This window comes from Podarcis bocagei, assembly GCF_964188305.1.
Source record: "Podarcis bocagei genome assembly, chromosome: 2".
Taxonomy (NCBI): Eukaryota; Metazoa; Chordata; class Lepidosauria; order Squamata; family Lacertidae; genus Podarcis; species Podarcis bocagei.
Window position 1 is genome coordinate 105085861 of NC_138126.1, and position 17903 is coordinate 105103763.

At 45.0% G+C, this 17903-nt stretch overlaps 1 protein-coding gene across 1 annotated transcript; it reads left to right on the forward strand.

Annotated features, from left to right (window-relative positions):
• The first annotated feature begins 8421 nt into the window (after positions 1–8421).
• BTBD17 (BTB domain containing 17) lies at positions 8422–17611 on the forward strand. Its single transcript, XM_081180913.1, has 3 exons — positions 8422–8545; positions 13935–14211; positions 15200–17611. The coding sequence occupies exons 1-3, from the start codon at positions 8452–8454 to the stop codon at positions 16278–16280; spliced, it is 1452 nt and encodes a 483-aa protein (XP_081037039.1). The 5' UTR covers positions 8422–8451; the 3' UTR covers positions 16281–17611.
• Positions 17612–17903: the final 292 nt, after the last annotated feature.

A 17903-nucleotide genomic window follows, 5' to 3' on the forward strand; every position in this document is an offset into this window, starting at 1 on the left:
AATTGCATGAAGTCTTATTCTCTGGCCTCTTCAGAAGCAAAATGAAGAGAGAACCATCCACCCCCATTCCTGATCGATAAGGCTGAAATGATCTTGATTATAAGGATTCTATAAGCGCTCTCTCTCTCTCTCTCTCTCTCTCTCTCTCTCTCTCTGTGTGTGTGTGTGTGTGTGTGTGTAGGTTTGCAGCCACAGCCAATCAAACTTTGTAAAGTCTAGTTTTAAGGATAATGCGTGTTGCTGGAAAGAATAAACGTAAATTTGATTAGCAGGCTATTTTTAAGTGGATTAAAATTTTGTTTTAAATATTTGATTAGATCACACACCTGGTGTTTGCTGCAGTGTAGCTACTTAAGAGCACTTAAACCAGATTACATACCCTTTTATGCACTTAAAAGCCCATGCAGTCCCAGCATGGGTAGAAATATTTGTTCAACTTTTCAAATGCGTGCTTGTTGATGAAGTAGGGGGAACTGTTTCTGCTGGTGACTATGCATACAGATTATTTTGAGCAGGGTGTGTGTGTGAAGCCAATGTCCCAGATGAATCAACATGCCCACTGGTCAGCCCAGGACCTCCATAAGCACCGGCCAGGTTTGCTCCCCAGCGAAGTCACTTTGGTGCTGCTAACACAGCAGTTTGACTTCATACCTGGAGGTGCACTCTGTTGTCTCTGGAGACGGATGCCACCAACAACACCTTTGTCGTTCTGTGTATTCCCTCTGCACAGGAAAATGCCACCTATGGGCCATCAGAGCTGTTGTCCAGAATTATTTTTGTTCCCCTGCCTAGGAGCTACTTCCCCCCTCCTATGGATTTATGGAGCCAATAGCCCCACTCTCCACGCTCCCATGAATCTGCTACCGTGCCGTGCATCAGAGCGGCCAATACCATCGCTCCAAGAACCCCACTCTCCTCCTTATCGCCAGCTTTTTACATCCCATCTGTGTGTTTCCAAGCATAATTCTGCCTGTGCCGCCGCTTCTCTCCCCGAGAAATAATAGCACTGAGTCAACAAAGCAAGTGCAGCTAAAGGTGAGTAAACACACTCTAAATTTCCTGGGATCAATATGAAGTGGCTCTCGTAGAAGGCCCTGGTACTGGTTTTAGGATGCTGCCGCAATTGTGAGCTGAACATGTGGTCCTAGGAAACATGGACCATGTTTGCTTATCAGTAACATCACTGGTTTGGCGATTCAGGGCTATTAGCCTCTTGTTGGATGAAGAGAACCACAGAGGATAAAGAAGGACTGCAGCGGAGCCTAACAGGAGCAGACATGAGAGACTCTAGGGGTGACAGAAGGAGGAGCCTAGGAGAGCCTCCTTGCCCCCTTCCTGTGCACAACAGCCTTGTAAGGTGGGACAGTTGCAACTTGACGATCTGGTCATCGCTGCCACCACCAGTCCCTTTCAAACTTGCAGCCTCAGACCAGAGCTGTAGCTAGGTGATCTTGCACCCCTGGCAGAACTGTCCAGATTGCGCCCCCTGGTCACTGGCAAATTAGCTCTTCTTTCCACCTCTCATCCACCACCACCCCATTCAATTCACCCTCTACAGTGGTACCTTGGGTTACAGACGCTTCAGGTTACAGACGCTTCAGGTTACAGACACTTCAGGTTACAGACTCCGCTAACCCAGAAATAGTACCTCAGGTTAAGAACTTTGCTTCAGGATGAGAACAGAAATCACACGGCGGCAGCGGGAGGCCCCATTAGCTAAAGTGGTACCTCAGGTTAAGAACAGTTTCAGGTTAAGAACGGACCTCCAGAACGAATTAAGTACTTAACCCGAGGTACCACTGTATTTAATACATTTTCTTATGAGGCAATAATCAATATTTTTATTTATAGACATATTTATGGACATTTTTAAAGCCGATTTTGCACGCCCCCTCGCCTACGCCCCTGGCGGGGGCCCACCTCACTACCTCCTAGCTACAGCCATGCCCCAGACAAGAAGGGACTCTAGGGTGCAAACAGGGCCATAAATAACTGCCCCAATGCCATCATGAACCCCCCCTTCCCTTTTTAAAAGGCTGTCTCAAACACCACAACAGCGCAGAGAGTTACACTTAAGATGTATGCTTGCCTCTGCCATCTGGGCCGGATTGAAGAGGAATCAGCAATAACTGTGTCAGTAAGCAAACATCTGGAAGCTCAGTGTCTAAATCCGCAAAGGATACCCGGAAATAGCAGTCCCTGCCACCACCATCACCGTAGGGATTTAAACCTACGTGTGATAATTTCCTGCACTGTTTATAGTCCCAGAAGGCAAGCGCTTGAATGCTGCCACACCAATTCCTCTGCCTCAGGTCCCCACAGTATTGCCTTTTTACCTTGGTCAGCTAGAATCAGGGAACAGGAGGGCCTGGGCAAATGACCAGAGCCAACAGCCTTTTGGGCAGGGCAGCGGGAGAGAATGATATTCCCTGTGACTGAATCTGCCCTGGCAGTTAGTTCACATTTTGACTCAGGGATGCAATAGTATGTCAAGGGCAGGACCATATTTCCCATCAGCTGCGGCATCCACAGGGGTTCACTTCCTTTAGCGCTCAGCTTTCATTCTTTCATTCTTAAAAACACACACACAGAGACAATTCCTTAGCTCTTTTATTTATTAAAATATAAGGGAAAGTGTGCAGGTGATATTAAGTAGTCAATGTGCTCCATGCTTTCATGTACTCTGGCCAACCAGTGCAAAGGCACTAGGCTTCTGCTTGTGGCTCCCTGTCCCTTCTGCATTAGGTAATGTCCAATTGGGACGTGGGTGGCGCTGTGGGTTAAACCACAGAGCCTAGGGCTTGCCGATCAGAAGGTTGGTGGTTTGAATCCCCGCGACGGGGTGAGCTCCTGTTGCTCGGTCCCTGCTCCTGCCAACCTAGCAGTTCGAAAGCACGTCAAGTGCAAGTAGATAAATAGGTACCACTCTGGCGGAAAGGAAAACGGCGTTTCCGTGCGCTGCTCTGGTTCTCCAGAAGTGGCTTAGTCATGCTGGCCACATGACCCAGAAGCTGTACGCCGGCTCCCTCGGCCAATAAAGCGAGATAAGCACCGCAATCCCAGAGTCGTCCGCGACTGGACCTAACGGTTAGGGGTACCTTTATCTTTACCTTTAATTGCCTTGGCAGCAACATATCTCTGTGGATCTAAAGGGCATATGTGCCTTTTGTTTTTCTGGCTGTGCAAGTTGCACCAAAGAGCTCAAAAAAGGCACAAGGTTATCCTTGGGAAAAGGGCAGTGGGCATTGACTGAGATTTGCACAGGGAACAAAAGGTACCAGAGCTATGACAATACCCTCCAACATTTCTCCAACAGGGATGTCCTATTCAAATAATAATAATAATAATAATAATAATAATAATAATAATAATAATAATAATAGTATTTATATCCCGCCCATCTGACTGGGTTGCTGCTCTGGGTGACTTCCAACACATATAAAACATAATAAAACATTACACATAAAAAACTTCCCTATACAGGGCTGCCTTTAGATGTCTTCTAAAAGTTGTACAGTTCCTTATCTCCTTGGCTCGGGAGGGGTGGTCACATAACTTCCTACCCTCCAACACAGGCATGGGCAAGCTCTGGCCCTCCAGATGTTTGGGACTACAATTTCCATCATTCCTGACCACTGGTCCTGTTAGCTAGGGATGATGGGAATTGTAGTCCCAAACATCTGGAGGGCCAAAGTTTGCCTATGCCTGCTCCAACATTTCTCCAATAAAAATAGGGACACCTTAAGGAAAAGCGGGACATTCCAGGATCCAATCAGAAACTGGGGCGGCTTCTGTAAATCTGGGGCTGTCCCTGGAAAATAGGGACACTTGGAGGGTCTGCTATGAATTATTAAGAACTTGGGTGGCATATCTGCCCTGAGTGTGTGGCCATGTAGGAGTGATAGGAAAGTTGCACTGAGAGCACTGGAGAGTTGTGAACAAGTCATGGGCCGGATCCTTCCTTCCAGCTATCCTGCTGTGGGTGAGAATTCCATCACCATGTCCTCTTGCCAGCGGGAGTCACATTGACACTTCTACTCCCTGTGTGTATCTGTGTGCGCATTGTCTCATTCCCACCTAGTGCCACCCCTGCCCCAGGGCCACGCTCCGGCAGACTCGATGACCTTCATTCACGCCGCATCCAGTTTGGTCACAGCTGGAGGAATATTAGCCTGTTCCCATTTATTGAGTAGCTGTCTGGACTGATGGGATTTATGCTGGCATCTGCTTTTTGTATTAAGCAGGCAAGTGAAGTGTAAACTCTCCCACCCGCCTGAGCACAAGCCTTTCATGTCTGGCCTTGCTGTTTCATGGAAACCCCTTTCTGCGAAGCCTGTGACATGCCTTTCCCTTCCAGGGTCAACCAGCCGAGTTATTTTCACAAAGAGAAGCAAACAACAACAACAACAATTATACCCCACCCCATTCTGGGCAGCTTCCAGCAAATTAAAACAGACCACAAACATTAAAAACTTCCCTATACAGTGGTACCTCGGATTACAGACGCTTCAGGTTACAGACTCCGCTAACCCAGAAATAGTACCTCGGGTTAAGAACTTTGCTTCAGGATGAGAACAGAAATCACGCAGCAGCAGCACGGCAGCAGTGAGAGGCCCCATTAGCTAAAGTGGTGCTTCAGGTTAAGAACAGTTTCAGGTTAAGAATGGACCTCCAGAATGAATTAAGTTCTTAACCCGAGGTACTACTATACAGGACTGCCGTCAGATGTCTTCTAAAAGTCAAATAGTTATTTATTTCCTGGACATCTGATGTCAGTGGGCAGGCATCACTATCGAGAAGGCCCTCTGCCTGGTTCCCTGTAGCCTCGCTTCTCGCCATCAGAGAACTGCTAGAAGGCACTGGATCTTAGTGTCCAGGCTGAACGATGCAGGTGGAGATCCTCCTTCAGGTATACTGGGCTGAAGCCATTTAGGGCTTTAAAGGTCAGCACCAAATCGACACCATGGCTGACCAAATTAACCTTACACACATGTATATTTATTGTTTGTTTTATTGTTTTATTCATTACATTTACAGTGGTATTGAGGGCACAAGGATTCTCAAAAAGGCATCTTTTCAAATAGGGCTTTGTTTCTTCTAAGCTTGATTGGGTGGTCCAATATGGACTCTTCACCTGAAAAACCTGAGCTGCCACACTCCCAAACTGGCTGTTTGACAACGTTTCCTCATACTCATCCAAATTGTCTAGTAGATTCTGGGCCATCAAATCATGTGGGCATCTATATAAAACTAGGGCTCTGTGGGCCAAGTCATGATGCACTCAGGTCTACAGCAGGCTGGCAGCATCTTTCGCAGAATTGCAAGCCACTATGTGTCTGCTTGGATGCAGCAATAAAACACCAGGCTTTCCTTGGTTGCTGGTGGTGGTAGTGACTTGTAATGCATTTCCTTCCCTTCTTCTTCCGCATGACTATTTGAAATACAGTACCATCACATCTATGGGACGCTGGTGGCGCTGTGGGTAAAACCTCAGTGCCTAGGGCTTGCCGATCGCATGGTCGGCGGTTCGAATCCCCGTGGCGGGGTGAGCTCACGTCTTTCGGTCCAAGCTCCTGCCCACCTAGCAGTTTGAAAGCACCCCGAAGTGCAAGTAGATAAATAGGTATTGCTCCGGCAGGAAGGTAAACGGTGTTTCCGTGTGCTGCGCTGGCTCGCCAGAGCAGCTTCGTCACGCTGGCCACGTGACCTGGAAGTGTCTCCGGACAGCGCTGGCCCCCGGCCTCTTAAGTGAGATGGGCGCACAACCCTAGAGTCGGACACGACTGGCCCATACGGGCAGGGGTACCTTTACCTTTACCATCACATCTTACACATGTTTAACTTGCACAATTTCAACCAGGTACAGTTGAAAGCAGGCTGGTTGAAAGTGCGCAAGTTAAATCCAAGCAAGGTGGAGAGCTTAAAAGCTCTTTTTGCCCAGCAAAACAGAGAGCTTAAATACTGGGAAACCCAAGCAGATCCAGCGTGGGGAAAAAGCTCCCTGCTTTGCTTGATAGGCTCCAGCAGAACTGGGGATTCTTTCTTTTCTTTTTTTAGTATATAATTTTTATTAAGTTTTCTGTTTTACAATGTGAAATACTAATTTTACATCCTTAAGATATCATTGACTTCCCTTCTTCTCTTTCCATGGTTCATTTTACATATCATAAATCTCTGCATATTTTACAAAAACTATGCCATTCAGTATTCCATTACTGCATCCATCAAAACTTATTTACACTGTTGAATTTATCTTGATGCTGCCAGCGTTTTCAGCTGTACACAATTATTTCCCAAATATTCAATAAACATTTTCCAGTCTTCTTTAAACGTATGCTCTTCTTGTTCTCTTATTCTACACGTTAAGTCTGCAAGTTGCGCGTATTCTGTCAACTTAAGTTGCCATTCTTCTTTCATTGGGACCTCGCTCGTTTTCTATTTTGGGGCTAATGAAACACGGGGCGCAGTATGACCTTTTTTTTGACACCTGGGAATTTCAGTCTGAATTATCCCCAACAGAAAGGACTCTGGTGGTTTTTTTTGGGGGGGGGGGGGAAAGTACTTTTAAACATTTTTTCCAATTCATTATGGATCATTTCCCAATACTCTTTTACCCTTTTGAACTGGGGGTTCTTTCTCTCTCCTGCTCACCCACTATTTTTAAAATATATATATATATTTATTAGTTTTTTAACATAACATTTTCAACAATTATTGAACATACTTTTATATCTTATATACTTTTTTTTGACTTCCATCCATCACCTCTAAAATTTTTTCAATCTTTTCACTTAATTTACATTTCTTACTTTCACTATTACATTTAAATAACATAACTAGTATCTCTCTTCTTTCTCTTCTTTGCAATATTTCATATATTTCTCCTTACAAAACTTCTTGTAGTCCTACTAGCGTAATTTGTTGATTACAGTTGCTCTTCAAATAGTTCGTATATTTATTCCAATCTTCTGTAAATCTCTGGTCCCGCAGGTTTCGAATCCTTCCTGTCATTTTATCCAATTCTGTGTAATCCATTAATTTTATCTGCCATTCTTCTTTCGTCGGTATTTCTTCTTGCTTCCATTTCTGGGCCAACAATACTCTTGCCGCTGTTGTTGCATATAGAAACAATTTAGCATCCTGTCTATTAATATCCTCACTTATAATACCAAGTAAAAATGCTTCTGGTTTTTTAAAAAATGTATATTTCAACATCTTTTTCATCTCATTATATATCATTTCCCAGAAGTTTTTTTACTTTCTTACATTCCCACCACATATGATAAAATGTTCCTAACCTGCTCACCCACTAGCTGTGGGCGGCTCCAGGAGTTTGAGGAGACACGATTCTCATGTGTACGAGAAACCCTTGGAACTGAATGCCCGTGTGAGATGCAATCATACTGTACCCTCGGAGAAACATGCTGCTTACCTGAGAGAAGCCTTGCTTACCTGGGAGAAACATGCTGCTCACTCATGGGCAGGACCTAACAATGAACATGTCTTCCTCCAAATCAAATGTCAGAAAATACAGTGATTCATGCTTAAACAAGCTGAGTTTGGGTTGAAGGTGTTCTGACACTCGTAACACTCCTCGTGTCTCATGGTAAGCCTGCGGTATAAAGAAGGCCTATTTTGTCCCGCAGGACTAACGCAACCTTCAAAAAGTTTGGGAGGAGGAAGGGATATTATGGGCTGTCCCGTGAATCCGCTGGATGACATCATGGAAGAACGTTGCCTCAGGAGAGTGAGGAAAATTCTCAGGGATGATTCACACCCTGGCCGGCACTTTCTTGATCTCCTGCCCTCGGGTAGAAGATATAGAAGCAGGATTAGTCGCATCAATAGGGTAAAGAACAGCTTCTATCCGTGGGCTGTTAGGCTGCTGAATGAAAAGATAACAACAGGGCAACTAACTTTTGGGTTTGGTGTGTGTGTGTCAGTAAACGAGGGGAATTAAGACTAAGAGAGCTGAGTGGGGGGTACTCGTGTAATCTCACTGTATATAATCTCACTGTATACAAGTTGTACAAGTGACAATAAAGTATTTTGAATATTTATCTTGTCACCTTGGTTGATAGTCTGTCTAACAGACTGGCACCAGCGCACCACTGTTTTGCAATCAGATGCTCTGAAGTTAAGAAACAACCATGGCCAAAAAGAAAACAGCTGTAAGGTGAGTGTTCTTTGTGCAACTTCCGGCATGCCGAAGGCTCCAGGTAGTCTTGCTGTCCCAGGGAGGCTCGGTCAACTGCCCAGGGAGTCCCACAATGTCCAACAGGCATCAATTCACAATCTTAAGTGGTTTCCTTGGTAACAGCTGTTACTAGTTTTCCACCAATCAATGGCAAGCGGGGCTGGGAGAGTCAGTGTCCTACATAAAGAGTCAGACACATTAGTACGCTCAGTCGAGGGCTTATTCCCTCTGCGGACACGCTTAAGGAAGCAGCTATGGCTAAAGGGATAGGGGTCCAGCAGGCCGCACCGAGGCGATGGACCAGCTCTTTCGCCGCACTGTCACTGCTGTGCCTGGCTGTCCAAGCAGGTAAGGAGGAAGGGCTGCTGGGAAAGAGCTTTGCTAGGTGAGCAGGTTGGGCTGAGGCAGCAGGAGGAACTGTGAATTTATTCATTCATTTTACACTGCATAGAGTGTGGCTCAGAGCCGCAGAAAGTGGGGCACGTTGCAGAACTTTAGCACCAGTGAAGACATTTTTAAGGTGCACTTTAACCAAACTGTATCACCAATGTATTCTTCATTGGACCCGATGAGAATTGAGCAGCAGGGAATTTAAGGCTCCGGCCACTCCCTGGCTTTAACATCCCAGGGTTGAGACAGGGTTCGAGAGCAAATTATTCCATTCTACTGAACTCCAGGTACGTGAATGGTTTTCCCAAGGTTATACAAGGTGTTTGGCTGGGGAATAGATGCCAGGTTTCCCAAGTCATGGGCTTATTCTCCAGTTCTTAGACCACCCTGCAAGACCTAACGGGTCTTGCTTAAGCCTGCATATATTGAACAGGCTGTGCCCAGCTAGCACTCAATGAAACCTTGACCTTGAAGATTCGGCCTGTCTGGTTCTCTCCTCTACAACACCCATTGGCAGAGAATCCCGAGTTATAGAAAAACTGGACTGCATGCTAAAGAGGAATTTATACCCAGCCACACTCTTACCAAAAGCCACTTTGATCATAATTGTAAGGGAAAAGAAGGATATATGTTACCAACAGTAACTTCCAGCATCTTCTCTCGATGCTGGATGTCAAACTGACCCTTCAAGGCAAAAGGCTGTGTGTCTCTCATTTCCAATCCTCGACTCAGCTTGGTTTAACTGTGCCGCTTGTGTTTCTGGAAGAAGCTAATCCGCTGGATAAGACATGGATTTAAAAAGATATTATATGGGGGCCAGTTTCACCGCAGGCACAAGGAGCGGCTAGGCAGATGCAAAGGAGTTAAAGGAAAAGTTGGGGTTTCATACTTCCCTACCCCCAACTCTGTACCCTGCTGAACAGGATTGTGGCACAAGAGGCAGATTCATTATGGAACTTAGTATGTCAGCTGTCCTTAATTCATGGGCTCACTGTGCCCCTCTTTCCGAGGGAGCCCTGGGCGCTAAATCTCACCATTGTGCTTGGGTGAATTTATAAATTCTGAACGTTATTAGAGACCACGGTGTGTTGTGACCAACCAGATAGATGGGTTCTAATGGTGTTTTTTGGGGTGGGGTGGGGAAAGGAAAGGGGGGAAGTCAGTTTTGCATCCCCCACGGAAGTGATTTCCTTATGAACACGCTGCGATCCTTTCAACTGCTTAAATGCAAAATAAACATGCCAATTTTCCTCTCTCAAGTACTGGACGTTAGTGGGTAGTTGCCCGTGCAAATAGCAATCCAAACCAGAAAAAAAATAAAAATGGATGTGGAGACCACACACAGAAAGACCATCTCAAGTTTAAAGTGGTGGGGAGGGCGGTGTTTCAGCTGCGGGTCTGCCTCCCTACGGAGCAAAGAGTCACAAGCACTCTTCTTTGTCAAGAAGCTTCGACAAAAGCGATGTTTTCATAGCAATAGCTGCATTTGGTCCTTCCCCTTTAAGCTGCTCTTCCCCATCCCGCTGGTGTCTTTGTCCTAAGAGAGAGTTAGAGATTCTTTTGCCATTGAATTTTAACCTTTCATCCCTGCCCAAGTTGGACTGGGCAGGAGACGCAAGGCAGGATACGGGGAGTGTGAACAAGCTAAGCTTTCTTTCCCTAGGGAGACCAAAAAAGTGTAACTTGGCTCAGCGTGAGAATTTAATTCATCCAGCGGCAGCGGTTTCATTGAGTTAATGACGGCTGTGAAACTGCTGGCGGAGCTCCAGCTCCCATGAGTAGTAAAGTGAAAACTCCGACATCCGCAAGAGCTGGCTGGGATTAGTCAAAGCTCCGAGGCGAAGGGTGACTTTAATTACCACCTTCAGTATTAGGGAGTCAGGCAGTCAGGGGCTGCTGACCTTAATTATTCTGTTGCAAACCTTGGGAGATTTCTAGAAGCTAGAAATTATGAAACATATACTAAAACCTTGGAAACCCCGTCCTTCCATTTCCTTTTTTTTAAAAAATGATTTTTTATTTTATTTTACAAGCATAGTTATAACAATACCAAGTAAATATCTACATTTAGAGATTTCTCTGAATCTCCAGACTTCCCACCATGGGTCTTATTGTCAACATTTTCAACTGCATATTATTTCGTAATCCGTATTTTGTATGCGTCCATATTGTCCATAGCGATTGTTACATTACAAGTGTTATTAAAAAATTCTGCTAATGTTTTCATCTGCTTGCAGTGGTCTCCTAAATAAATTAGAAATTTTCCCCGTTCTTTCTTAAAGTTTTTGTCTTCTTGGCTCCTGAGTTTTCCGGTCAGTTTTGCCATTTTGGAGTGGTCCTTTTATTAACATAGTTCATTCCTATGTTTGGAAATATTTGATGCAGTCCATCAAAGACTAAGAATATGTACAGCAAGTGCAAACAAGCTGTTTTCACACACACACACACACACACACAGAGAGAGAGAGAGAGAGAGAGAGAGAGAGAGAGAGAGAGAGAGAGAGAGAGACTTCACATCAGAACTCCTGCTTCACTTCTCGTAAGATCCCCTTACCTTGGGGGATCGCCTCAAATATTCCAGTGAGGTTTTTGGGTTCCAGGAGACATTTAAATACTTCCGAGAAAATATACCAGTTGATCATTCTGGGCTACTAGCTTTTCAGAAGTATGCTAGTACAGAAGCATAGCATGTATGATACCCCATATTTTTCTCTCCTGCAGCAGCCCATGCAGCTAGCTTCTCTGTCAAATATTTCACATTATGGCCTCATCCTAGGAGTCGCTAAGATTGCAACTAGGCCTAGGAAGGGTGTGCCGTTTATACTTTCTGTTGTGCTGCCCTAGATAGTTACAACTGCTTAGTAAATGCCAATAATATTTTTAAAATAAATTTTATTTTTGCATTTTCTATTTTACATAAACAAATGAATTAAATACATAAACATATAATCCCTTCTGACTTCACCCCCCCAATGGTGGATCTTAATGTACTGATTTTACCCTCTGCATCTCTATCATAACTCTATTTTTATAAATCCTTTGTGAATCTATAGTTCAAATTTTGACTACACGTTCTCTGTCCATCCTACCAATGTATGTAGTTGTTTACAATAGCTTTTCAAATAAATTATAAACTTTCCCCATTCTTTATTAAAGACCTCCTCTTCCTGATTTCTAATTCTTCCTGTAAGTTTTGCCATTTCGGCATAGTGAATCAATTTTGTTTGTCACTCTTCTTTGGTCAGAGTTGTACCATCTTTCCATTTCTGAGCTAAGAGAGTCCGCACAGCCGTGGTCGCGTACCTACAGTGGTACCTCGGGTTAAGAATTTAATTCGTTCTGGAGGTCCGTTCTTAACCTGAAACTGTTCTTAACCTGAGATGCCACTTTAGTTAATGGGGCCTCCCACTGCCGCTGCACCGCCGCCGCACAATTTCTGTTCTCATCCTGAAGCAAAGTTCTTAACCCAAGGTACTATTTCTGGGTTAACGGAGTCTGTAACCTGAAGCGTCTGTAACCTGAAGCATCTGTAACCCAAGGTACTACTGTAAATAGTTTCGTCTGGTCCTTCGGGATCTCTGGTCCTATAATACCTAAAAGCTTCTGGTTTCTTAGGAAAAGTTATTTTCAACATTTTTTCAGTTCCTTATATATCATTTCCCAGAAGCCTTTTTTCATCTTACATGACCACCACATATGATAAAAGTACCCTTTTTTATTTACATTAATAAATGTTAATAATAAGGCATAGCATATCACTGGTCCAGCCTTTGTGATCCCTGTTTTAAAATAAGGTCACAACTGGAACAGCAGCCTCCTGAGACTGTCTCTTCTACTCACCCTGGGCAGAACATCAATCACTGGCTGCAGCTAAAGTGGATTCATAATTGCCCAATACCATGGAGCTGTATGTAGTTCAGAGAACCCAGAAAACTTATCAAGTGTATCTTCACAAAAGACGAAGATGTCTGACATGAAGTTTGAAAGCTGCAGTTTGGGGAGAAGGTTCCTCTCCTGCTCTCAGACATTTTGGATCCAATGACCACTTTTCTTTCAAAATGCCCTGTGCTCTGAAAATCTGAATAGGTGAGCTACACCAATTGCATAGGAAAACTCTGGATTTAGGGAGCAGAAAGTGTGAGACAGCTGTAGTCAGAGGGAAATGCCACAATGACAGGGGGCGTTAAAGGAAGCACAAGGGAGTCCACAATCTACATTAAGCTGAAGTACGGACAGGCCCTAACCTAGGTCTGTTACTTTCAATGGGTCTACCATGAGTAAAACCTAGTTGGCTAGTGTTAAGGGGAGTTGGAGTCCTAGAATATCTAGAGGGCCACAGAATCCTCATCCTGGCCCTAAACCAGTTCTGGGTTTTGAAAAAAAATTGTAAAATTAATTGAAAATAAAATTTAAAAAAGCTTCTGATCTCCTCTTTGTGGCTTTGCTGAAAGAAAGGGGGAGCCCGAGGCCAGCTTTAACTCGATCCCATAGCTAGTTAGTCAAATTTATTTGTTAGAAACCATTGGTTATTGCATTCCCATTGTGCAAAGTGTTAGGACCAAACCAAGAGAATCACAAAGGGAAAAAGGGATTTCAGGAATGCGCCTCAAAATTAGCTATCCCAGATTAGCACCACCTGCCTACAGACTGTCTAGCCAGAGTGGTGCATGCTCTAGTTATCTCCTGCTTGGACTACTGCAACACACTGTACATGGTGCTACCTTTGAAGGTGACCCAGAAACTACAATTAATCCAAAATGCAGCCGCTAGACTGGTGACTGGGGGCGGCTGCCGAGACCATATAACACCGGTCCTGAAAGACCTACATTGGCTCCCAGTACGTTTCTGAGCACAATTCAAAGTGTTGGTGCTGACCTTTAAAGCCCTAAACGGCCTCAGCCCAGTATACCTGAAGGAGCATCTCCACCCCCATTGTTCAACCCGGACACTGAGGTCCAGCTCTGAGGGCCTTCTGGTGGTTCCCTCACTGCGAGAAGTGAGGTTACAGCGAACCAGGCAGAGGGCCTTTTCGGTAGCGGCGCCCGCTCGCCACAGTTTTTAATGTTTGAAGTTTTATTCTGTTTTTAATGTTCTGTTGGAAACCCAGCCAGATGGGCAGGGTAGAAATAATAATAATAATAATAATAATAATAATAATAATAATAATATACACCAGAGTCAAGGGGCCTACTCTCAAATGGCCCAGTGGTTTCCTATCCAGCCTTCCTTTACATACTGTACTAATCAAACAATTGGGGGCTTCCCCCATGAATTTCATTCTTCCCCCATTTTCCCAGCCCTGAAATCTCGCCTCTTGCTCATTGATTTTGTTTCACACTCTCTGCAGTCCAGAAGGCGGACCTCACCGGGGATTCCACAGTGGCCACCATCAACCACTCCCTGTCATTGCTGCAGCGGTTGCAAGAGCTCCTGCAGAACGGCAACGCCAGCGATACCACCCTGCGGGTGCACACTGCAGGCTCGGACGAAATCAAAGTCTTCCACACCCACCAGTTGATGCTCAGCTTGCAAAGCGAGATCTTCGAGAGCCTCCTGCACAACCAGACCATGATCACTCTGCACGAGCCACCTGACAGCGCAGCCCTTTTTGAAAAGTTCATCAGGTAAGAGGCTGAGCTCACTGACCTCATCTGGGTGGCCCTAAAAGAAGGAGTGAATGAGTCCCATTCCTCGGTCCTGTTGGTTCTCAGCTGGAGGAGCTGTAGTTGCCCTCTGCTCGCCTTCCATCTCTCTCCTAAGAACCTGGCTGAACCTTTTTATGCAGTCCTGGGATGCAATATGGCAGGGTAGCCAACATGATGTTTTCCATTATATTGCTGGACTCTCTTGGACCATTGGCCATGCTGGCCAAGTCTGATAGGAGTTGGAATCTAACATCTACGTTGGCAGCCCCTGCACTTTTGCCTATAATAAGACAACTGGAAACACAGCTTGCTGGGAAATGTATTCTAAGAGAACAGGAAATGGAATAGACTACAGTAAATGTAACCTGTCCTTCAGTTCTGTGGCATGGCGTGTGTCCAATTTGCCAAGCTGGGAGAAACCAGAATGGGGCTTTTGTGGCTGAGAGCAAAGGGAGTGAGGCTGGACTCCCAAGATCAAAAAGAGACAGAAATGTTGGAGATGTTTGATCTCCACACCCTCCAACATTTCTCCAATGAAAATAGGGATACCCTATTTAATAATAATACAGTCAAACCTTGAAAGTAATCCATTTGACTTCCGAAACGTTCAGCAAAGTCAACGGAGTAAAAGAAAAAAACTCCCCGGAAGCCGTTTGACTTCTGAAAAACATTTGAAAACAGAAGCATTCGCTTCTGGGTTGTTGGCATTCGGGAGCCGAAATGTTAGAAAACAGAGCCATTCGAGAACCAAGGTTTGACTGTAATAATAATAATTCCATTATTCATACCCCACCCAAGTTAATTTAAAACCAGCTAGGTGGTGGTCTCATGCAATGCCAAGATGTTTGTATACTACCCATCTCAGTAGCTAACGCAGTCTATTAAAAATAAAAATAAAAATAAAACATGAAAACCGTTGAGAGAAGAAATGTCACCAATATGAATGATGATTGTGTCCCTTCTCTAGATATCTGTACTGTGGTGAGATCTCCATCCTCCTCCACCAAGCAATACCGCTTCACAGACTAGCCAGCAAATACCGCATCTCTAGCTTGCAGAGAGGGGTAGCCGAATACATGAAAAACCATCTGGCCAGTGAGTCGAACCAGGGCCACGTGGTGGGCTGGTACCACTACGCAGTGAGAATTGGTGACGAGGCTTTGCAGGAGAGCTGCCTCCAGTTCCTGGCCTGGAACCTCTCAGCTGTGATGAGCAGCGCTGAGTGGGCCTCGGTGAGCGTTGATCTCTTGCTGCTGTTGCTGGAACGATCCGACCTGGTTCTGCAGAGCGAGCTGGAGCTGTACACAGCCGTCGAGGAGTGGGTGGTCACACACCAGCCCGAGGACTATGTCGTGGAGAAGATGCTGAGGTCCCTGCGTTACCCTATGATCTCCCCCAGCCACCTTTTCCACCTACAGAAGCAGTCTCTGGTGATGCTGAAGCACTACAACGCTGTGCAAGACCTGCTCTTCCAGGCCTTCCAGTTCCACTCGGCCTCGCCGATCCACTTTGCCAAATACTTCGACGTCAACTGCAGCATGTTCCTGCCCCGAAACTACCTCTCCACCTCCTGGGGTTCTCAGTGGGTGATTAACAACCCAGCCAGGGATGACCGCAGCACCAGTTTCCAGACTCAGCTGGGGCCCAGCAACCACGACTCTGCCAAGCGCGTGACTTGGAACGTTCTGTTCTCCCCACGTTGGCTCCCGGTCAGCTTGCGTCCCGTTTACTCGGACTCTGTCTCGGGGGCCATTCAGTCTATCAGGATCGAGGACGGCCGCCCCCGCCTGGTTATCACTCCGGCCACGACTAGCTCCGACTTTGCCGGAGTCAGTTTCCAAAAAACCATCCTGGTAGGCATGAGGCAGCAGGGCAAAGTCTTTGTCAAACATGCCTACAGCTTCCACCAGAGCACAGACGAGGTGGCCGACTTCCTGGTGCATGCCGACTTACAGAAGCGCACCTCCGAATACCTCATCGACAACTCTCTGCACCTGCATATCATCATCAAGCCTGTCTACCATTCTCTGATCAAAATCAAGAAGTAGAAGAACGGCGGAAGATAGGGAACCACAAGACAAGGCAGGGGACGAGAATGACTGGATTGTACTGAAGAACAGCAACTAATCCAGTACAAAACTGGCTGGCATCTTGTAATCTATGCATGTAATCTGGGCATGCAGGCCCTGGGTGCTTCTTGCATGAAAACAACTTCTGCAGCTACAAACCTGGGGACTTTAAAAAAAGAAAAGAAGATGGGAAATTAAAACATGTACAGTCTTGGGGGTGGGGAATTCCCTTATCTCTGTTTTCAGATACTTATGTTTAGCTCTCTTCCATTTTTGAAGGCTGCAATCCTACATGTGCTCACCTGGGAGCCAGTTGCACTGAACTGAATGACTTACTTCTGAGTAGATGTGAATAGGATTGCACGCTTAATGAACTCAGGTAGAACTGGAGGATCTCAGTGGTGCTTTTGATTAGATCGTTCTCCAAGATACCCCCCTTAGCAAGAGATTTGACTTCCTAACTTGTTTAGAATCTGCCTTCATGTCTTGCCCATGAAGTGGTGATCCCGGGGAATTGTAGTCTGAGAGATATAGACAAAAAACAAAACAAAACAAAAAACAAAAACCCAGCAGTGCACTGGTAGGTAAAAAGTCCTTAGAAAACTGTAATATTCATATGGGTTTCTTCTAGTCACCCTTATTTGTTGATGCATCCAGCCTTCCACTATTCCCTCTACTAGACTTGATACTAGATGAACGAGTTTGGTTCTTTAAGTGTTGAAAGTGGCACCATGGTCTTTGGTTCATATACAGGGTAGATTATACATCCACGCCCTTATTTTTCTCAGTCCAGACCAGAGACACATGAATCCCATCTCTTGCTGCTTTTGACTGGATATCCTAGCCATAGAGTGGGTTTTTGCTGTCTTGCTGGTCAGGTAGGAAAGTTGAGCCTACTTTCTGAGTCCCCGATTAGTGAATTAAATACATACGAACCAATTGACCAGACCCATCACACTTCCTTCTCTCCATTTCAACCTCTGCCTCCTGGCCCTTGTCACATGATTTTTTTCCCAAGGTAGGCAGATTCCGGTGTACTATCCCCAAATAATAGCATCTTCCCCTTTAAGAAGAAAAACAACAACAACAACAAAGGCTTTCCTGTTGGTTTTCTAAACTTTCTGTAATAAGTGTAATTATTTGTTTGTAAAATAAATGGGGCAAAAGCTGGTTTAGAACTGGAGGAGTTGGGTTGCAGACTATGGGCTAGGTGGAAATATGGTGCTTGTGCTCCCTCTGCAAGTAATGTCCGCAGCCTTTTGAATAGCTCATCAGTTACATAGATTTCTAAATAAAAATCAGGAAATGTATTGCTGGGGATGACTGTGTGGTGTTATTTTTGAGGTGAAAATGGTTTTTGAGCAGTGTTCTGCTCAAAGAAGGAGTCTTCATTGTCTTCTGTTCAATCTTCCCTTTCATGTATTGACTCCCTTACTTAGCCTGTAATCCTCTCTCTCTTTCCCCCAGTGTCTTGTTGTAAACCGCCCTGTGGTCCTTGAATGTAGGGCTTTATAGAAAAATTATTATTATTATTATTATTATTATTATTATTATTATTATTATTATTATTATTATTATTAATTCAGTCTTCAGCTAATCTGC